Genomic DNA, 23515 nt, shown 5'->3' with positions numbered 1-23515 from the left:
ATTTTGCCAGCTAAGCCATTTGAACCAAGGTGAGTCATATTTGTCTGAAAGAAGGAGGTCTTTTTGAAATTTACCTGCCAGGAGCATGCACCTTCTTATAATTTACACAAAGGTATGGAATGTTCTAGCTATGGTCCTACGGCTTGTATGGTCCGTGGTGTTCTATGGAAGGCATTCATTGTTCCACTGTGTTTAGCATGAGCAAGTCTGCTGGGCATGCTTGTTATCTGGAGTCAGACTGCCTGGATTCGAATACTGGCTCTGCCGCCTGTTAGCTATGTGACCTTGGGCATATGACTTGCCTCTCTGTGCCTCACGTTCTAAATCTGACCACTTCCTAGAGCTGTTGGAAGAATAATAAATTTTTATGTGAAAAACATTTAGAATAGAAGCTGGCACACAGTCAGTGCTCAAAAGGTTAGCTGTTTTTAGTGACATCTTCACCTGCCACTCTATTCTGTGTTGAAAGTTCAACAATTACTATCTGAATTCCACCTACAAATACCACTTTCTTTTAATGAATTACACTTAATTTGAAAATAGTTTTCTTTTCACTCCAGGCTTCTTTTGCATGTATTTGTGTTAAATAACTAAAAAGCATTTTCTTTAGAGACATCAAGAATCCCAGTTCTTCTATCAGAAGGTCATTTGGTTGTTTTTACTTCATAAAACCATTGCTTTATCAGAAATGACCAGAACGTGATGAGGCCTGTTTCTATATTTTGGCTTTTTTCTTCCTTAGGGGAATGCCTATATTATGTACCAATATTATAAGTTACAGATGCTTTGAGGTACAGTGAATTTCATTGTCAATTTTAGTTAACATGAATTTTTTTATAATTGGGATGGAATTGTTTATATAGCAACAAACTACAGATGTTTCACAATGTTTTCAAGACAATTAAATTTCCATTTTAAAACATTTTGTTAAATATCAAATTTTGATATGAAGGACATTTGACAGATTAACAAAGCAAAGGATGAGGCAGATGGCAATTTTGATTTTTTTTCACTTCCCTCTAAATCCTAACTTGTCCACTGCTCTAAAGACACCTTGAAGAGGCACCTTGGTTACCTGCACTATGTACTTTTCAGTCTCTTATGGCATCTATCGCTTGGGCTGTTTTCCATGGCACCAAACTGGAAGCATAGAAGGCTAAGAATGCTGCACACCACTCCACCGAGTTCCAATCTTTAAAATAATTTGCATGTCTAACCCAAATTTAGGTCTCCAAATAATTGAGATAGTTATCACTTTGATAATTTTTTTCCAAGTAAACTACTCAGGAAGAAGTAGGCATTAGTCTACCATTATTCCTGGGTGCCATGCTACGATTATTCACCCGAAGGAGACTCCTTGAGGTGAATAATTTGTTGAACTGAGTTGAAATCCTATGGACCCTGCACCATTTGGAAGCAATAAATGAGATAGATAATCTTATCAGAAGCCTGTTATGGGCACATAGGGGCTGCTTCTGGAAGTGGCAAATTATAATTTGTTTGTGAAATATTAATTGATCCTGCCTGTTAAACTGAAGTTTAACTAGCTTTTTAAAAGTACAAAGTCATTATAAGCTTAATCCTACATTGGTTGCAAAAGTTAAATATCCATTTAAGAGAAAAACATTATTTTAAAATTCTTATACTTAGTTGGAGAGCAGAATGTTTTAAGGCACTTGACATCCATCAGTGTATTGAGTTACTGTATTTTTTTTAATTTGGCTCTTTCCATTCAAGACCATATTGTGCTTCTCCCTTATTATTATGACCTATCACAGAAAGGGCCACATAGATAGATGTTTGTCTGAGACTGTCCTGTCCCTGCTGCTGCCTCTCCTGATAACAGCTGCCTCTCTCGATACTGGCTGCCTCTCCACTGTATTTCTTTTCCTTTTTGGTACCAGATTGTGGCTAAGAGATCAGCTTTGGGGCTAAACTCTGACCTTGCCATTTACTAATGATATACTCTATGTCAGATCAATGAATGTCTCCAACCCTCCATTTTTCTTTTTAAAACAAGGCTAATGATACCTCTCAGCATTGTGGTGAGGACAGAGTACTCTGTGTGTAAACCACATCACACAGAGTAAGGCCAGTACTCAGTGCTTTCTGACAATGGCTGTTATTAATGTAGATATTTTCTTAAAAAAACTGTTATTGCATTGAGTCAGGAAATGATTGCTTAAGTGTTTAAACAGTGCCAATTACACTGTTTCATGTTTTAGGGTAAATAAACTTCTGCTACTTTCTGATTTTTTTCACAATAATATTGCATTTCACAATTCCCGGACTTGGCAGAGAATGCACCATCTCTCATATTTTTGTTCTATGGCACAATGTGTTAAAAGTTCCAAACAACCGAAATAGAAATGAACTCGGAAACAACCTGGTTGTGAATCAGGGCGGCTTTGTATAGTCTATGTTTGCTTATTCTTGCATCAGTCAAACCACTAGGCCTTTCATTACCAAGGAATCCTTGAGAGCTCCTTCTTCATGTTAATCATCACCTGAGCAGACCAACCCCTCAGGTTCTCAGGTGTTCTAAAATCCCTTCCTTCTAAACTGCAGCGACTAAGCCACTGATACTTGAGCCAATTATTTTTTTCAATCAGCTTTTGTCTATTGATATCAAACAAGAATTTTGAATAGCCCCCTATGAACATTAGTGTGACAAAGTGTGAGATATTTACAACGTATTCTCAAATCGCTGTGTTTAAAGATATTTTTGGCATTTTTCTATTTATGACTTTTTAAGGCACATGAACATATAGAACTCTATTCAACTCTTTGATAAGACCCCAGCCTGTTCTAATAACTGTTTAAGTTTACTATCAGATACTATTGGGTAACTGCATTTACTAAAAGACAGCACCTTTTGTGGACTATAAAATGGTTGTGTATATGAGTGCTGTTGCATTTCGTTCTGAACCCTTTTGTTTAAGCTGCAGCATGTGCAGCAGATCCCTCTGAATGTCCTGATAACAGCTGTTACCATGGTTGCATCTTATTTCATATTTTATTTGTTGAACTGATGCTTGATAAGAGAAATGGCACTGAATTATCTGAAATGTTGAATCTAAAAAGAAATGTTTTCTCTTTTTTTCCCCCCTTATGGAAACTAGAGTTAGAAATCCAAGCCCTGTATTCCTAAATAAGGGTTGTGCAATACTCGTGCACACTGCGTGGAGGCCTGTGGACTTTGTAACCCTAACCCCACCGCCAACTGAAAAGCTCTGGGCCTGCCCCTAAGGAGGAAGAGAGAGAGAGAGAGAGAGAGAGAGAGAGAGGCTCTGGGCCTGCCCCTAAGGAGGAAGAGAGAGAGAGAGAGAGAGAGAGAGAGAGAGAGAGAGAGAGAGAGAGAGAGAGAGAATGGATTAACTCAAATAATGAAGTGCCAAATCTGCCTCTTTAAAAAATAGGTTTCTTTTTTTAGGTTAACCAATAGGCAATGAATGAAACCTTGGTTTTTCATTAAGGCTTTTACGGTGGGCTCATATCTTACATTTCATAGATTTTTATCAAACAAGATACAAGTTTTTTTTTAAAACACATTGATCCAAATAAAGTGAAAAATATCTTTGAAATGTAATTTCTCCCTGAAGCAAGAATAGAGAAATGTGATCTACAAAGAGGATAGCCTGACTTTGCCTGCTGGCTCCTGATGTGACCTTGACCACCTCTTTGTCCTTCAATTTCTTCAGCAATAGGATGAGAATATAAATAGTTCCTTTAATTATTGGGTTTCTGTGAGAATTCATTGAATTAATATATTAAAAACTTTAGACCAGCTTTTCACATGTGATGAGCACTACATTGCTATTTCAATAGGAACCTTTCTTTCCCGTAGTATTAGTGGGGTATAAAAGTCTTAGAACTATTATTTTTGAAAGAAAAGATTGAAACTATTTCATTTATTGGTAAGGCACAGTGTTTTAATCTTTCCTTGATTTTATTTGGTCTCATAAAAGCAAATGAGCAAGGTAATTGGAACTGAGCAAATTCAGTTCATTATTCTGAGCATCACAGTGCTATTGTCTGAGATAAAAAAAAAAATACTACATCCTGGATGGACTTGTACATTGTCAAAACATATTTGGTATATATGTACCATATCTTCTTTTTTAAAAATATATTTTATTGATTTTTTACAGAGAGGAAGGGAGAAGGATAGAGAGTTAGAAACATCAACGAGAGAGAAACATCGATCAGCTGCCTCCTACACACTCCCCACTGGGGATGTGCCCACAGCCAAAGTACATGCCCCTGACCGGAATCGAACCTGGGACCCTTCAGTCCGCAGGCCGACGCTCTATCCACTGAGCCAAACCGGTTAGGGCAATGTACCATATCTTCTTAATCCACTTGTCTATTGATGGGCACTTAGGTTGCTTCCATATTTGGTCCTGAGTCTGCTAGGGTGAGGTGTTGTGTTTTTTGTTGTTTTGTTTTTTAATCCTCACCTGAGGATGTTTTTCACTGATTTGAGAGAAAAAGGAAGTGAGAGGGAGAAAGAGAAAAACATTGATGTGAGAGAGAGAAACATGCCTCGACCTGCGATCAAACCTGCAATCTGGGTATGTGCCCTGACTAGGAATCGAACCCAAGACCCTTCAGTGCACAAGACAAAGCCCTAAACAATTGAGCCACACCAGCTGAGCCAGGGGCCTTGTGTTTTTATCGGTGTTGTCTGATGTAAAATCACTCAATTTTTTCCTCAAACATGGACATTTTGATATAGTGACCAAAAGCTGTTTTTAAGATTTGAAACATTTACCAAAAATAAAATCCATTTTGTTTTTTCTACAAATAACAATTGGTTTTCTGACTTGGAATTTGGGTCTCTGGTGAGAAACCTTAGCCGCCTGTAAGTTAAATATAACATTAGGCTGTGTGTGAGCCACATGGACTTTTCCTGTTGGCTGCTAGTGTGAAGAGCTTATCTGGAATCCTTATAAGGTGTTTGATTCTGATTTCTTATTTTATTTTCTCCCAGGTATGGCAGCAGCCAAACTTCTGCATGATTCTGGCCTGAATGTAGTTGTTCTGGAAGCCCGGGACCGTGTGGGAGGCAGGACGTACACCATTCGGGTAAGACATTAAGGATGGAATGGAAAAACATGGTATCAAAACTGATTTTTTTTTCATTTTACTCTCTCTAAGGGAGTGAAAATTACTCTAAACATTTCTCACAGCCTCACTCCCAATTTTTTTTTTCTTTTTCAACTCTTCCATACCTTTTTTCTTCTTACCTCATGACACTTGGCACTAGCCCAGTAAAGTATTGCCCCAATAAATAGGTGTGTGGAATAATACATCAATGATTAAAACAAAGAATCCTGCCCTTAAGAAATATACTAGAGGCCCAGTGCACGGACTTGTGCAGTGGTAGGGTCCCTCGGCCTGGCCTATGGGGATTGGGCCAAAACCAGATCTCTGATATCCCCCGAGGGGTCCCAGATTGCAAGAGGGTGAAGGCCAGGCTGAGGGACCCCACCGGGGCACGATTCCATGCACCAGGCCTCTAGTATGCATATAAGATCTTTGGTTAATCTCTGCCCACCCTCCCCTCTCCTCCTTACCTCTGAGATTCATCAGCCTGTTCCATGTTTCCATGCATGTGGTTTCCACTCCTGCATTGAGTGTCTGCTCCCTGGTGGTCAATGCACATCACAGCTACCTGTCAGCTGGTCAGCTGGTCGGCTGGTCGGCTGGTTGCTTAGTCTTTTAGATAGATAGATAGATAGATAGATAGATAGATAGATAGATAGATAGATAGATAGATAGATAGATAGATGATAGATAGATAGATAGATAGATAGATAGATAGATAGATAGATGATAGATAGATAGATAGATAGATAGATAGATAGATAGATAGATAGATAGATATTCTTTTTTTGGGGGGGAGGGAGCCAAATAATAGAAAACAAACAAAAACAGAAAAAACAGGGCCTTCTCTGGTGTCGCTGACTAAGAGGTACCCAGTTATGATTTGACACGTCCAAACACAGGGAACTTTTCTATTCACTTCTTGTTCAGAGTTTGATCCCTAGTCATTGGATATGAAGCTAATTCAAAACCATATAGGAAACTTGCTATTGAACATAAGAGCAATTTCAAAGATTCAAATTATGACCAAACATTCCTTGATGGTATCTTTCAAACATATGGTTTGCCAAACCACATAAGAAGTGATTATTTTCTTTCTTGTTTGTCCTCTAGCATTAGCTGCCTCAAAATTAGCCTCAACTACTAAGTATTGAGAACTCGCCAACAATTCAGAGATTATAAACTCAAGGCACTGAAAACCAAACCATGTTGTTGGAACATTGTGAATGATAGGGTTCAGAAATCCGTTGCCTATACAAAGTTCAATTAATTTTGTTTAAATTAAAAAATGATTTAATAACTGTTAAATTACATGAATGGAGTTGAGAATAGAACCCAATTTTTCATGGATATACCAGATATGTCTATAACCTATGAAATGCTAATTTGCTTAATTCAGGGCTCTCTTTTTCATCTTAGTAATAACATTTTCACAACTATTTTTATTTTTTTTCTTGGGAAAACAGAACCAAATGGTTAAATATGTGGACCTTGGAGGATCCTATGTTGGGCCAACCCAGAATCGTATCTTAAGATTAGCCAAGGAGCTAGGAATAGAGACCTACAAAGTGAATGAAGTGGAGTGTCTGATCCACCATACAAAGGTAAGCCTGGGCCAGCCTTTGAAGGATTTGAAAGCTACTCTGTGGTTATTTCTTGATGCAAATTTAAGGTCATTCTTTCAGAGAGACTCTTGCAATCCAGAATGTTTGCAAAGGTATGTAGTTTATGAGTGTATTTCAACCACTCAGAATTTTTCAGTGTTATCAAAGTGGGAGTGAGAATTCTCTGCCTATTCAGGAAGGTAATTGACCAAGTAATATTGCCCATTTGGTAAAAAGTTTAACGAAACTAATAGAGAAAAAGCATTTGTGGCTAATCTATTAAATACCTTGGGCTCTTTCATGTGCTACAAAAGCTTGTGTGCAGTTTTGCAAATGCTGCCCTAGACTTCACATTATAAAAAGTATTTGCAATATGTCTAAGGTAGTATTTTGAAATTTTATCCGTATCTAATTTAACAGCTAAAGTTATTCTTCTTTTAAGATTTATATAAAAGTGATTGAAGTCCCAAATTCCATTTCTTTTTGTGGGGAAGCTCCATTGATCCCTTGAGATTTCTGTGAGTTTACTGAGACTTACATTCTCATGATCATTGTGGTTTATGGTTCCTGCCTCCATGACACCTATGCTCATCCATATCACATGGCCTGTGGCTCTTTTCTTCCTTTTGCTCTATGCCAACCTGGGTTGAAATTCACCTCTTCGTTGTGATTCCCCTCAGACTACCCTGAGTGTTTGTGTACATCAGACTTGACTGAAATTTTGAGCAAATGCAGGGCTGGGGGCAGGGGCGGGGGCGTTAAATTGCAGAAACACAGCTTAGAATTGAATATTAGACACTCTAATAAGTTCTTAGTCTTATGCCCACATTTCTCTGTAGATGCCAGTGTCCCACCATGTTTCTGGTCTTTAGACTCTTCTCACATCTCCCTGATCCTTGTTTTCTAGCATCATTGCTTTGCTCCAAAAAGTCACTGATGTTCTCTGACAAGCCGAGATTCACTTACTCTGGCACCGTCCCCTGGTCTCCCACAGAAGAACTGGCAGAGGTTTTGAATTTCAGTCTTTCCTCTCTTCCTCACTTGCCTCCACAGATGGAAGTAAACAGTATAGGCATATTCCTCACTGGTAGAAGGCATCCCCTTAGGAGACAGAAGAAACTAGCAAGTCAGTTTGATTCATATAACAATGTTGATACATTGACACACTTATATTATTTGTGAGTGCTAATATCAAGAAGGACAGATAACAGACTGTACACTGTGAATCATTTAATAAAACTGGAAAGAAAAATCTATCTAATTTGGCATAATGTGGGTAAAATATTTCCTTAATTCATAAATGTTTTGGTGGAACTCAGATTTTGTTTCATAAGCCTTTTCACTTTGTCTCTATATGTGTCTAGTAGAAAAAGAGACACATCGTTTAAAAATGAAAATGTAGCATGGTGACAGTGCAATTTGTTGAACATCAATTAGCAGCACTTAGTAAACATCCTTCCCTGGCTTCCTTGCTTTTAAATACAGATCACATTGACTGATTTCTTCTGTCTTCCTTGTCCTAACACAGTGGTTCTCAACCTTCTGGCCCTTTAAATACAGTTCCTCGTGTTGTGACCCAACCATAACATTATTTCCGTTGCTGCTTCATCACTGTCATGTGGCTACTGTGATGAATCGTCATGTAAATATCTGATATGCAGGATGGTCTTAGGCGACCCCTGTGAAAGGGTCGTTCAACCGCCAAAGGGGTCAGACCCATAGGTTGAGAACCTTTGTTAACATGTCAGACTTACAGAGACTTATATCTCAGAACACTGGGATCTCTTTTCGTTTTCTCCAGACAACGTAGATGACTAAAGAGTATATTCACTCTTCTTTCTTTGTGCAGGGTTTCCTGGCAATCAGGAGCTATGATCAGGATGTTTGTTTTTTTTTTGGTAATCTTATGGCTGATATTACGTTCCTTGCTTGAAAGAGATCGCTTACAGTCGTTAATTGTGGAAATGATCTTACACAATACTTTTACAGAGTGATGGCCAAATGGGCTGCTTTCTTAGACTATATCAAATAATGTGGGTGCAGCTACGAAAACACAAGCAAATAAGGAGTATCTTTATAAATTTTAAAATAAATGTTATTTTTTTTAATTATTACAAAAGTAAAGCATATTTATTGTAAAGATGTAATTAGAAAATGTGGGTAAAGAAAAACTAAAATAAAACCCTCTATAATCCTATCTAGGGAAAATCACTCTAAAATATTCTCATGGTTCAGAGATGTTTCATATTCCTGTATTGCTATTTTCTGACCTCTGCTGGAGGAAAGGAGGAATATCAATGCACTTTAAAAATGTCCATAACCTATAGACACAGACAATAATGTGCTGATGACCAGAGAGAAGGGGGGACAGGAGTTTGGTGGAGGTGGACAAAGGGGGAGAATGGAAACATATGCAATAGTATTAACAATAAAAATAAAGTTAAAAATATTGTATACAGCTCTAGCTGGTTTTGCTCAGTGGATAGAGCGTGGGCCTGTGGACTGAAGGGTCCTGGGTTCGATTCCAGTCAAGGGCACATGCCCAGGTTGTGGGCTCCATCCCCAGCAGGGAGTGTGCAGGAAGAAAACGATCAATGATTCTCTCTCATCACTGATGTTTCTATTTATCTCTCCTTTCCCTTCAATAAAATATTAAAAATATTGTATAAATATGCACATGCATATGTGTACATGTTTGATATAGTAACTTATTGTAATGAATTCTTACTAATGAGATCATTGAAACATTAATGAGGATATGAAACAAAGATTTTTTTTCCAAACTTGATAGAGGTGTTAATTTGATCTCCTTATGGTCATGTCCAGTGAAGAGTTACATAATAATAAGTATTGATAAAGTCCTTGTAGCTAAGAAGTCCTCCTCAGACTAAATACTTGTTCTCCACTATCACCGCCTCCATGTCTTTCTTTGCTCACTTATCATTGTTCTCTTTTTTAAAAAATATTTTTTAATGATTTCAGAGAGGAAGGGAGAAGGAGATAGAAACATCAATGATGAGAGAATCATGGATCGGCTGCCTCCTGCCTGCCCCACACTGGGGATGGAGCCCACAACCCAGGCTGTGCCCTGACCTGGGATCAAATCATGACCTCCTAGTTCATAGGTCGACGCTCAACCACTGAGCCACACCAGCTGGGCTCATTGTTCTCAGTTTTAGCCTGTCAAAAGCATCTCAGATGGCTACATCCATTTATGGGATTATTGACCAGAGCTATGACATTCTATCTCCTACTACCTGGCAAAGAATGTAGCTCAGAAATGTGTCTCCTCTGTCATGTAGGCAGTACTTTTGAGATTTTGGCATAACAAGTTTTAATAACTACTATGGTATATACAAATATGTATTCTATTTGCACCTTATTTTTTCAACAGATCTGCATGTATTTCTTAACCCAGAGCCTGAGAATAGTTTAGATTTTTAAACGGAAGACAGAGTTTTATGTGCAGCCTTAATAAAATTAGGATAAGGAACTTGGTTATGCTGGTCAGAATTGAAAGTAACGAAATGAAGCTACCCATAAAATGGAGAGGGCACAGCAAGCAGCTCACAGTACAGCTACACAAAGGAAGGGTGTCTATCTCAAGAAATGATGACTCTGGTATCTCTGGTTCCCTGGTACAGTGGGGCCTTGACTTACGAGTGTCCCGACTAATGAGTTTTTGAGATACCAGCTGTCTCTCAGCCGATTTTTTGCATTGAGTTGACAGAGTAATTTGAGTTAACAAGCTCCTTAACGAGCTCGGTCTGGGAACGAATTAAACTCGTAAATCAAGGCCCCACTGTATTTGCATTCATGCCAGCGCCATAATAGGAACCTCCTGGTGTGCTGTTATGTGCATTCTTAACAAATAAATCTGCCCCTTATTTGTTAAAAATGTTTATATCGACTGAGTGGCATTCATTTTTAGTGCTACTGTAGCTCTATCTTATGTTCCTAAAATGTGGTTTTCCAAAGCCTTGTTGGTGAATAAAAGATGTGATACCAAGATATATTGGGATTTAATTATCAGTGGGAAAAATTATCACTTCATCTCAAATCTGTGTAATTTAGAAGGTTTTTTTTTCACTTCTAAAATAGTGATGCAGCCATTTGTGCTTAATAGTTATTGTTAAGCATCTACTGAAGTTTTAAATCTGTTTGGCAAATAGTCATGATAATTTCTGCTAGTATAGCTTAGAAGGCAGCTGTTTAAATGCCTTGGAAGTGACTTGTAAAAAACTGTTCCTGTTTAGACACTATATCATAATTAAAAGAAAAAGACAAAAACTAAAAAATTCTTAAGAAACATTGTTATATGTGGACTTACACTTCTTCCTCTTTCATCTACTGTGTGCGTGTTTGTGTATGTGCATATATGTGGTTGTTGTTTTTTGCACTTTTGGGTTTTTATTTTAAGGAGTTGGAGAAAATTCTGAAGTTTAGTGCAGTGTGGACTATTGGCAAATAAAGTTTCTGTGTCTCAGAAGCTTTTATCAGTATGAAATTTGGAACTAAAGTCTAATAAGTACGCATGAAACTGCTTTAGGCATGAAGGCTAGACTGTTAAGAGTGTGGTAATGTGAAGATGTATCATGACTTAATATTAAGAGTTCAACTTCATGCTGATAATAGTTTTAAAACTTCTGCTATCTGGAGAAACTGAGAAAAAGATGCTCTGGTTTTAGTGTGCTTCTCAGTAGACAGAAGCCAAGCTTATTGTCAAAGACCCTTTTGTGTTATACGCAGTCAGTCTCAATGAGTGAAGAGGCATCTGAACGAGGAGACACCTCTCAAATATATTGCCCACTTGCTGCTATGACTGCTATTGCTCAAACAATCTGAGGGAGGAGGCAGCATTTGACATACCCCTCAGTTTTTTGAGAACTCTGAAATGCAAGTACACAAAAAGCACATAAATTCAGAGAATGATAGGAACTAGTCTCTGTTGACAAGACTAGTTCAGTGAACTTCCTGAAAGAGATCAGAAGTGATAGACTGTCTCTTGGAGCTGGGGAACAGCAACAAAATTGGAGCCAAATATTGAGAAATAAAATATTCAGATTAGCATTGCATTTGGCAAATGAATACTGTCTTGTCATGCACGACCTTCAGATGTCTCAGAAATCAGGAGACCAGAACGTCCAGTATCCTTCAGGCTCTTAATATCTCCTTCTCCAATCCCATTAATCCAGCAAAGCCTGGATCCAAAAGTACAGGGTGCACTTGCTTCTCTCAGGGTGACAGAGTCTCCAGGAACAGGTTAGACAAACACTTGCATTTCACCCAGGAACACATGCCACACAGAGCTAACTGGCTCCAAGAGTCTGCCCTAGCTGAGATGAGCTTCATGAACCTTCTTTGTTCTCCCACCCATTCCATTTCTTATTTGTTGGAAACAAATATGTCTTATTGTCATGGGGGATTTTCTCCCCAAAAATGTGGAGAACAATAATTTCCTCTTTAGCAAGTGAAATCCACTTGTCTAGTGAATATTCTGAAGCTTATGTCAAGTTATTCCGGAAACCAAAGTGCTCATTGTATTCTTTAGAAAATACAGGCAGATTTTTGACATGTAATACATTGCTGAAAATTATGCCTTTAATAGCTGGATTGGGAGAAATATTTTGGGATACAAGATGAATTTATTCTAGGTCTCCAGAGTTTCCATTTGGAACTTAAACTATGATAAAATCAGTAAACATAGTCTCTACACACACACACACACACACACACACACACACACACACACACACACACACCTGGATAAACCTAAAAGTGAATAAATTGGGTAACAGAAATAATTTTAAATTATGCTGGAGGTGGAAAGCAAAGAATGCATAGAATTCAGTTATAAGAGTGAAATTCAGTAAAGGAACGGGCCTGTGGCTTAAATCTTGTGCAACTATTACAGTGTCTACTATGTTATCATGGGGGATGGCCAAGTAGTCCAAAGGAGATACAATGACAGGGACCCAGGTCACCAAATGAGAGTGACTAATAAGGGAAAGAGCTTCAGCAGCTTGCAGTAGCAAGGGACTGGCAGGGAGTACAAAGTGGCCTAAAATGTATCAGCCTATCTTGCCACTCCCTAAGCAGCAGGAGCCTGTGGAAAGGCTTAGACATGATTCTGTGTCTGTTGATCACAGAGCCACAGGCCTTTCTCTTGACTTCTGCTGCAAACAGAAAATAGTAACGATGGTAACAATATTTTGGTATCGACATCTAGAACCTTCCAAGTGCTTTCACTGTCCCTGGATGGGAGGCTTTCTGTGATTTCCTTCTGAGCACCAGCCTTCCTTCCTCCGTGCCAAGCGTACACTCTTACATCTTGGAAAGGCCCAGTTCAAGATGCTCCTCTCCTTAAAATGTTCTGCAATTGACTAGTTATACCACTGGCCCCTGTATCCACATCAATTTCCTGATTACATTTTGTAAAAACCTGTTTAGAAGTAGGGTGAATAATCTTCTGTTATTTGTACTTCAAGATTATACACATACAAACACACATACATATATAGCTTATTTTCTTTATATTTAACATTCTTGGAGTCCTATTTTTATACTTTTGCATAAACAAAGCTATTATGTCTGCTTTTTACGTATGCAAAATATCTTCTAGTGTCATTAAAAATCTTTATTGATACCATTTTCAAATAGATATATAACATTATAAGAAAACTGTAACATAGTGGATATTTTGCCAATCAGTTACTATTACTTAAACACCTACACCCTATTTAAATCATGCAACATTTATTGAGCATTTAATATAAGTTACTACTATGCAAAGCACTGGGCTAGATAATTGAATTTGAGACAATTTGAGGTACATTTGGTGTTGGACTGTGGGATCAAAGATTCTCTTCTCAATATAAAAGAAAATGAAAAAAATAGGGAAAATTATTGAATAAAATTAAATTAAAAAAGTAAAGATTCCCATGCCACAGTTAAACCATAAAAAGACAGCAGCCTAGATAATAAAATTTTTAAATTAATGGCAAAGAAAACTTAAGGTTTCTAACCCTGGCTGCTCAATCCCAGAGCTATACCATTGCTGAAAGCAAACATAGTACAAGTAAAAGCCAACAGTCACTAATATTCCAACAATTTCTCTTAGAGCTTCAAGGTTGGTAAGTACTTGGTCTGCCAGGCAACAGTTTTGCCAGCACTTTACCAATTTCTCTACCTTTCAATCATGTGACATCTCTTTTCTTGCCACCTGCATACTGTCCACTAAGCCAATGGCACACCATTTAAAGTTTTGTCATAGCAGCACTCCACATCAGGGCATTATCAAATGATGAGTCAAAATAACTAAAAAATAGATAAGCTTTGGTGGAATTGATGTTAAACGTTAAATGCATTTAAATAAAGATTTAACCATAAAGAACTCAAAGAATTATGATTATAATACATAATGTACTGCAGAATGTATTTTTAAAAAACTTTACATGTTGTAAAATTATATAATCTATAAAATCAGAATGCATGGAAGGCGAGAAGGGAAGAAGTATAGGAAAGGTAAGTGCTACTGAAATATTCTTTTATGGCATGGAATCAGTCCATACCAAAGTCAAACTTGTAGCTAATTAAAAAACAAAGACTCAAATATATTAGTGATTTTATGATCTTTTGACTTTATGCTACAGGTCTCTTACAAGAACAAATATTTCTCTTTTTTATTTTAAGTTTAGCACTTCTTCACTTCAGCGTGTCTCTTCCATTAAATTAAGACATTCGTGGGTCATTGAAAAGAGCAAATATAATATGATTTGATTCTCAGATATTTGTTTTCTCCTTCCTTCTTTCCTCCCTCCCTCCCTCCTTCCTTTCCTTCCTTCCTTCCTTCCTTCCTTCCTTCCTTCCTTCCTTCCTTCCTTCCTTCCTTCCTTCCTTCCTTCCTGTTTTCTTTCTCTCTCTTTTAATCATCCATTTGTTCAGTTGTCCATCCATACCATCCATCCATCCATCTTTCTGTCTCCTAGATGCTTATAAAGAGGTTTGGAATGCCTGGCCTGTGTGGTTCAGGAGGTTTGATTCCCAGTCAGGGCACATGGCCGGGTTGTGGGCTCCATCCCCAGTATGGGGCGTGCAGAAGGCAGCTGATCCATGATTCTCTCTCATCATGGATGTTTCTATCTCTCTCTCCCTCTCTCTTCCTCTCTGAAATCAATAAAAATCTATTTTTTTAAAAAAGAGGTCTGGAATGTCATGCACTAAATGTTATAGCTTTTTTTTTTTTAACTTGGATGGTGAAATAGAAGGCAATTTGTTGCCTTCTTTGTAGTTTTTAGTACTGCTCCATTTTTTAATAGAAAACTTCTCTCATTTTTAGATTAAAAAATATAATTAGATACAGACTTTACTTTTGAGAATTTATGACCTATGAGAAGAAATTAGGCCCAGTGTTTCCAGCAGATCTGTGTGATTCTCACCTGCCTGAGCAGCAGGCTCCTGATTACAGATCTATTAACAATAACCAAACTGCTTCCAGCCAGGCTTAGTGACTGAGCTGCGACCCTTTGAGTTTAGACAGCCTAGATCCCGAAGCAGCTGTTCAAATGCAGAACTTCAAAGGCTCTTATCCTGGTATTACTGAGCTGCAAAATTTTTCCCGTCTGGCGCATGCCCGCGCTTCATCCTTGATTTTTTTTTGTACGACCTTGGCCATGTCATTTATGCTTTTGTGTTCTGATTTCTTTACTTGCAAAAGAAGGATATTTGTACCTTTCCTGCTTAGTGCTTTTGAATTTTTAAAGAGAAAAATGATAATGGAAGACATTCATTAACATTATTCTTACCAAGGCTGCTATGATACATTGAAGATACTAAGAATTTTTTTATAGGAAGGCTAGTCTGTTTTCTTTAGAAAAAAAAAAAAAACTATTTTAACAGGCTCTGAGGACTCTTACTACCAAGTAAGAACTTAAATTGCAGGACAGCAGCTAAACTCACATGCTCAGACAAACAGGGTAAACAGATAATAGAAAAGAGAAAAGAAAAATTCCTTTCTGGTTGTGTTACCTTCTCTTCAGCTCTACTCTGATGTCTTTAGCTCCTGCATATGGGACAGTGGTTATTATTTAGCTTCATTGAGACCATTTCTTCCCGGTTACTAAGTGGCAGTGCTGGCTCTCTCATAGAGTTGTCAGGAGATAGTGGGGGTGTCAGAGTTTACTAATCTCAAAATGACCTAAGTTCAGGGTATCAAAATGCATTCATTTCCCCCCTTTGACATATACATGAAATCTGGGAATACCCATTAAAATTCAAAACAGCACTGTTCAACAGAAATATAACATGTGCCACATTTGTAATTTAATTTTTCTAGTAACCATATGGAAAAATAAAAAAGAAACAGGTGATTAATTCTAATAATAGATTTTATTTAATCCAGAATATCTAAAATGTTATCATCTGAACATGTGATCAATATAAAACATTATATTAATAAGACATTTATATACCTAAGATAGAATTGAAATTGACTGTGTTTGATTTTATATTGCTTTCCACTTGTGGTAACAGACACAATCAAGAAATATGATAAACGCAAAATAAAAAATGGTATAAAATATGGATTTTCTTGAAGTTAATTCAGATGTAGCAAGCATTCATATATTACTTTGCCTGAAATTTTAAAATGTTAATTTTTAATTTACACTCTCAATCTAATGGATATATGAGTTGATTTTCAAATATATTTTGGAATTATTATTCCACTAACTACCATGTTACTGAATTATACAAAAAGCTTTGGCTTTCAAAATCTGTTACAGTTCCCATGTCTACAAAGGGTTTGAACCAGATCTATTTAATCTCCCATATACATGAAAGCAATGTGTAACAAAACATCTTTTCAGCCATATTTGAAAAAAATAAACAATTACCAGAAGGAAGGTCCTAACTGCTATAGAAAATTGGGGGGGGGGGGGTGGAGGTATGAGAGAGTGGGATCCAAATTCAAATAGTGAAGTCAGGTAGGACCTCACTACAGAGGTGTCATTTCACCAAAAAACTAACTCTCATTTGCAGGATTTGCAAGGTATAAATACTTCACCATGGCTCATGTCAACCAACCAACTTATTATTACTGAATGCAGAGTTAAGAAGAGATGAGCACAGTAAATTGGTCTTGAGAGCCAGTAAGTGTAAGTCCCAACACAACACCGGAAGGTCAGAGAGGGAACATCCAGTACTAGATGTCAGGGGCCTATAGGCTTTTGCTCTGGGTGTTATGGGAACCCACTGGAAGGTTTTAATAGAGAAGTAACATGATCTGACTTTTGTTTTAAAAGTAATATTCTACAGAAGTTTGCTCGTGAGTAAATAAATACTTGTGTACGTGTGCACACTTGAATACATGAGTATGTGTATATTTCTTCTTTTTCATAGATGTCAATTCACCCCAGACATCATTCTGCTCTTTCTTTTGGGCAGATACAGAAGAAGAATACACATCTTTTTGTATTAAGGACCAATCATCTTTCTTCATTCCTGCATTTAATCAAAAACCTGCTGAAATAAAAATGCCATATGTTATTATTTTTTAAAGAACATATAGTTCATTGAATCCTAGAGCTTCTCATAAAAGTGAAATGTAGCACATGTTGTGAAGCCTTAAGTTGTCATCACAATTAGTTATATAGCTTCATTTTATTAATTGTTGATAACAGTATCCTTGGGATGCTGCTCTGTTCTCCAGCTCTGAAGCTCATAGCATTCTATGTACACTGATATATGTGCATTTGGGAATTTAAAGCAATCATAGGAAATAATATCCTTGAATAGAATTTTAAAATTGAAGCTATGCATAAGAATGGTGTTGGAGGTATCTTAGGAACCTTCTGAGTTAATAGATTAATTTTGAATGAGTCTAAATGAAACAGACCAAAGAAAAAGAAAATACTTGTATAGTAACTGGCTTCCTGGACATAAAATATAGACTCGAAGATGGCAAAGGTGAGACAGTTGAATATAATGTCAAGAAGGAAAAAGAGGTAAATGCTTATAAATTGAAGAGAAGCCATGAATTATTATACAATGCATTTTAAAGACTGTCTCCCCTCACTATGAAAGAAATAGCCTTTGTCCCAATGGTATTTTGGTAATATCTTCCAGCAGCTGGAAAACTTGTTGCCATTATCATCTTAAAGCTCCTCATACTCTTGAAAAATATATATCAAGTGTATGTACAGGAGAAAGTCAAAAGATAAAACAACTAGTCCATTTTTAATAATATAGAGACTGGGATCATAGAGTGAGAATCCAGAGGGCCTAGATTTGAATTTCCAACAACTTACAAATTACTAGCTGTGTGATTCAAAGCGCAATTCTTAACCAAGGAGTGCCTTTATTTCTTAATATTAAAAATGAACATAATAAATCTTTCTCATATGGTTGTCGAGGAGGATGAATGAATTCAATTTGTAAAATCTTTGAAAAAGTCCCTGGTACAGAGAAAATGTTCAGAAAGTGTTAGCTATGATGAAGATGATGACATTGATGGTGATGGGGAAAGTGGTAGTGGTAATGTTGATGATGGTTGAATATGATGCGTGCCTATTACAATCTTTATTTCTCCTTTGGAATGGTGTCCTTAAAAAAATTTAAGCATATGCGCATCAATCCAAAGTACCCCTTAAGTGAATTTTTTTGAAAACTCTTTCTTTCTAAAAATAATTGTTTCAAGTAAGCAGATGCCTCTGGAGTATCCATTTCATCTTAGTTCAGTTGGTAAAATTTGAATTCTCTTAACGTGTCTCCAGGATATCTTACATGTAAAATTCACAAGTTGCCTTTTTGCCAGATTTGCCTTTTCCTTTACCTGGATCTCAATGAAGATTTATCCTGCTATGTCATTTATCTACTAGACCACAAAATGTTCTTCTAAATTGGATCTGCCCAGCACCTTTTTCACCACCTCAACAAGTGACTCTTCTTTAAATAAACACAATTTTACCACAAGGGATCAATGTTCATAGTAGCAAAGCTCCCTTTGGGGCCAAGAAAACCTTTCTATTTATGCATAAAGTCTTATTTGATTTCTTTCAAAGTGGAGTTCTTATTTCAAAGCATTGAAATTCTTTGGGAGGAATTATCCAGCTCATCTAAGTGAATCATCATTTTTGTACCATTAGAGAAAGTAAACATTTCCTCCAAACAATACATGCAGTGAAAAGTTAGTATTACTGGTAATCAGAGGCCAACTATAGAACTGGTTGAGTTATTTCATGAAGAGTAGAATACTAACTAGTACATGTTGTGTTGGATAAATTCAAGGATATAAATTGCCATTTTGTGAGAATCTCTCTGTAGAGAATGGCAGACTAACTCTGGAGTCACAGGCCTCTGTTAACACTTTGGGCATTCAGTAAATTCACTTTGGACCCTGGGCGTGTAGTTTGCTACTTTGGAGAAGCCTATGAATCCAGAGAGGCTATAGTTGGGCTAGAAAAATGGTGCAGTTGTTTGGGATTAGCTGAGTTGCTCTCTGAGGCTGGAGTTTAGGGTGCAGGTCTGCAGGCTCAGAGAGGGCTTGAGAGAGAAGGTGACTGGATGAGCACCTTCCCTGACAAGGAGATGCTGGGGTGAACAGTTGGAGAATACTTTTCCTGTTTGTCAGGGCAGATAGCTTTGCACCTTCTGCCTCCTTTAGAGGACCTAGAGAGCCTCTTTTCATGGGAGGCTCAAGATGTGTTTGCAAAGGGGCATTGTGGTATTTATTAAAATAATAATAACATTCTTATAAGCATTCTCTCTATATATTATCTCATTTAATCCTCACCTCAGCCCTGTGCCTTTCCCCACATATAACATGATGAAAGTGTCAGGGATGTAAAGTAATTTACCTAAGATCAAACATCAGTCTGTGTCTTGAGCCAATGCTCTAAATTATGGTTGGCAATACTTTTTGTGAAAAGAACAGTATATGGACAGTAATGATGATATTAGAGAGTATTTATATATTTACTGTGTACACCACACTTCAGGCATATTGGTTCTTGCTCACCAACCTGGAAGCTCTCTGAACTCCATTGTTTAGGGGTTTTTATGAAGGTTTCATTATGTAGGCATAATTAGTGAAAATCATTCTCCATTTGGTGATTAAATGAATCTCCAGCCCTCTCATCATTCCCTGTAACTCCAGGGATGGGTTAGAAGTGCCAAGCTTCTAATCACATAATTGGTTCCTCTGGCAATCCTGAAGTTATTTGGGGGTCCACAAAAAGTCACCTCATTAGCATAAACTCAGGAAGGGTTGAAAGAGGTTTGTTCTAAAAAATAAAAGACACTCCTCTCACCCCTATCACTCAGGAATTCCAAACATTTTGAAACTCTTATGCCAGGAACTGGGACAAAGACCAATTATATATTATCATAATATCGTGCTTCTGTAGTAAAAATTTTAAAACCATAACATATCTATATAAGCATGCATTTTTGCATCTCTTTAATGATGGACATTTTAATAAGCATTTCATACTTGTGTCTATTTAAAACCACATTAGATATATTAATTAAACTGAATATTAGAGCTGGGAAAACTGCCTTTTGTGCAAATTATTTATAGAGGATTTTAATCTCTTTTAGTGAGATTAAAGTGCTCTTTTCTCTAAGATTATATGTAAGCTAATTCAGCTGGCAAAGCATGTTAAAATGCATGAAAGGGAAGGTTTCAATATTTAGACATTTAAAATTCATTGGAATTTGGAGATCATGTGGATTCTAACTCCAAGATTCTTTCCTAAATAACTCAAAAACATATAATAAGAGATGTTTTGTTGTTGCTTTTAAGGTCCTTGTAGACGTTTTTAAGATGGCAAATTCAGTCTTGCTCCTGGCACAAACTTTCATATGAACATTAACGGGATTTTAAAATTAACATCTATAATGTAAGAATGAGCTTTGCCTTGTATGCTTTTCAGTCTGAGTATGTTTGCAACAATACAGCTATTGCTGTATTTTTCATTTCACGAATCATTGGTGAGGACCATGGAGAAAAAGAAGATTGGGAATTCCTCACTAATCCTCCCAAAAGAAAACATTCCTATTCTCATATGAGGTCCCACCCCCATCTTCCCCATTTCTCCCTACATGTTGTCTGCTCCTCCCTCCAGCTTCACCCATGTGATGGTACAATCAGAAGACAGTGTCAGTGCCAGTTCCAGGTGCTTAGAAATGTGAACACGTGCACAGAAGAAGGCTATTTGCCTAAGTAGAGTTTTCAGCGCTCTCCATCCGCCTCCTTCATGGGGAAGATTACATTTCTTTTCTTCTAAACTAGAAATATGGATAAAAATAAAGCTTCATGGACTAAATGTAGTCTTTGCCAATAGTTGTAAAAATCATTGAGTTCTGGAGAGCTGCACAGCCTACCCCAGCTTCCCACAGTGAGAAAGGCAAGATTCCCAGGAACAGCAGAGGAAAAACTCCTTGGTAGGGAAAGGTTGCTTACTACCAAGGAGCCAGAGCTAAGAAGGGCCAGGCCATCTGTTTCTACTGGCAGAGAGATAGGGTCAGCATCAGGAATAAGATGGCAAAGGGGCTAATCATAAGGGACAGAAATCAGGTGTAAGTTCTTTGCCTCCAGAAGACAAGGGTCAAGAGAAAAGCAGGGCATCTGGAGCACTGACGTTGATATTAGTGATGTGCATGACACCAAGCCAGGTTGTTTCTGAGAGTTGCTCCCCGACTTGTTAGGTAGGGAATGCAGAAGGCAGATTTCAGATGTTTTTACTGGGCCCACCGAAGCTCACAGGCTACAAAATAAGGCCATGTGATGATCAAGTTGGTTGCTGTTTTCAGCAAGTCTGCTTTAAAAAGTCAAACATAAATCTTCATGGTAGGAATTCTGATTCTAGGAATGTATCCAAGTGAAATTAATAAAAAATGTGGACATGGATTTATGGGTAAGTCGTGGCTCTGTAAATGACAGAATGTTCATCATGATCACAGAACCGTCAGCAACATCCATTTAGTTAGTGAATCCTGTTTGCCCTGTATAATCTGTTAATTTCGACAATATCCCTGTGAGATGGGATTATTCAAAATCTAAAGATAAGAGACCAACAGATGTTGAGCAACTCGCCTATAGTCACACAACTATCAAGTTTCAGAGCCCATTTGAATCAGTTCTGTTGGCCTCTTGAAAGTCATCGTGCCCTTCTTCTGCAGTTCTATTCCAGCACTTCTCAAACTTTTACATCCTTGGAAATTATTGAAAACCTCAAGTAGCTTTTCTTCATGGGACTCTATTTCCATTTCCCACATTAGGAATTGAAACAGAATTTTTAACAATATCATTAATTCTACTAAAAGAATAATAGCTCTATTACACGTTTAAATATTTTTATAAAAAAAAGTTTCTAAAACAAAAAATCAAGTGAGTGGCATTGATTTGCATTTTTATGTATCTCTTTCACATCTGGTTCAAGTTTATTTAATAAACAGAATTTTGTTTGAAATCTCTGATAAAATGTTAAGTAGAGTTCTAAGGCCATAAGGAGTGTGTATCACATATAGATAACATGATTTTGCTTGCAGACATTTTACTTGGCAGATTTAACTACTTTTACATTGTAGTCAGTTTCCTTTAAAAATATTTTATATCTCACAGGGCAAATCATACAAATTCAGGGGCCCATTACCACCCATGTGGAATCCAATTACCTACCTAGACCATAACAACCTTTGGCGGACAATTGATGACATGGGACAAGAGGTAAAGCTTTTCAAAGTTTCTGTGATTACATTTGTATTTTTCATAAGTTTAATCCTTAAAAGAAAGGAGATGCAACATATCATCGATGCCTAGCACATTGTGTAGCACATAGTAACTCTCAGTAAAGATTTGTGAAATGAATAACATGAACTTGTTTCTAACCTCTTAAAGAATGAGATACCCAACAGATTGCTATTTGCATATTACTTGTGAAAGGGGAGAAGATCATATATTACTCTCCCTTCCTGGGGTAATGTTTCTAATCTAGAAAATCCTCAGAACATAACAAAACAGGAATTCCAGGTATTTGAGTCACCACCCTGTTCAAACCAGTAACCCACAAGAAAATACACACAGAGCTTGACCTGAAACTCGGGTTTAGATGTGATTTGGTATGGCTGTCTAATCCTTACTGAGGAGATGAACTTATAAATGTTCTCCCTAAATAAGTAACTTCCTAATTGCTATTTGGAAACAAACCGATTACAACATAGCCTTCATTTACTGTGCAGAAAGTATTATCATAAATTAAATATGGATCATGTGGTATAGATCAATAATAGAAAAGCTACACAGACAGCATTGGATTTGTAGCAAAAGTCACGATTGGGGGATTTGAAAAACTTACATTTTCCTTCTTTAAGTTAGAGTTTTTAATACTATTGAAATATTTATTTAAAGTATAAAATTAAATCCCTCCCTAATCCTCATCTGAATGTAGATTCCCAGTGATGCTCCATGGAAGGCACCCCTTGCCGAAGAGTGGGACCACATGACAATGAAGGAGCTGCTAGACAAGATCTGCTGGACTGAGTAAGACTTTCCATTAGACACAGGAATTTATTGTGACTGTCATTCAGGTTAATTTAGAATCCTATTGAACACAAATGGGACAAGTACCTACTTTGTGTCTAAAACCATGCCATTTGGCCAGGTGGAATGCTGAAAAATATTGAAAACGGGTTCTGCCCTAAAGTTGTCAGAGTTTTGCACCACCAACCTGGTATTATCCCATAAAATACCCAGAACAGACCAGAATGTGCCACCTCCTTTACTTGGAACAGCTTAAAGACCA

The 23515-nt window shown here is 37.2% G+C and overlaps 1 protein-coding gene across 1 annotated transcript in view; it reads left to right on the top strand.

Moving 5' to 3' along the window:
* MAOB (monoamine oxidase B) overlaps positions 1-23515 on the top strand; it is a 63139-nt gene that overhangs the window by 19218 nt on the left and 20406 nt on the right. Inside the window, exons 2-5 of the mRNA XM_036306068.1 lie at positions 4994-5088; positions 6576-6713; positions 22336-22440; positions 23162-23253. Coding sequence (XP_036161961.1) covers positions 4994-5088; positions 6576-6713; positions 22336-22440; positions 23162-23253 — 430 coding nt within the window. The remainder of the gene's footprint in view (positions 1-4993; positions 5089-6575; positions 6714-22335; positions 22441-23161; positions 23254-23515) is intronic.

Source organism: Myotis myotis, unplaced genomic scaffold, assembly GCF_014108235.1.
Source record: "Myotis myotis isolate mMyoMyo1 unplaced genomic scaffold, mMyoMyo1.p scaffold_m19_p_4, whole genome shotgun sequence".
NCBI classification, from domain to species: domain Eukaryota; kingdom Metazoa; phylum Chordata; class Mammalia; order Chiroptera; family Vespertilionidae; genus Myotis; species Myotis myotis.
The sequence above is the reverse complement of the archived record's forward strand: the minus strand, read 5'-3'. Positions and strand labels throughout refer to the sequence as shown.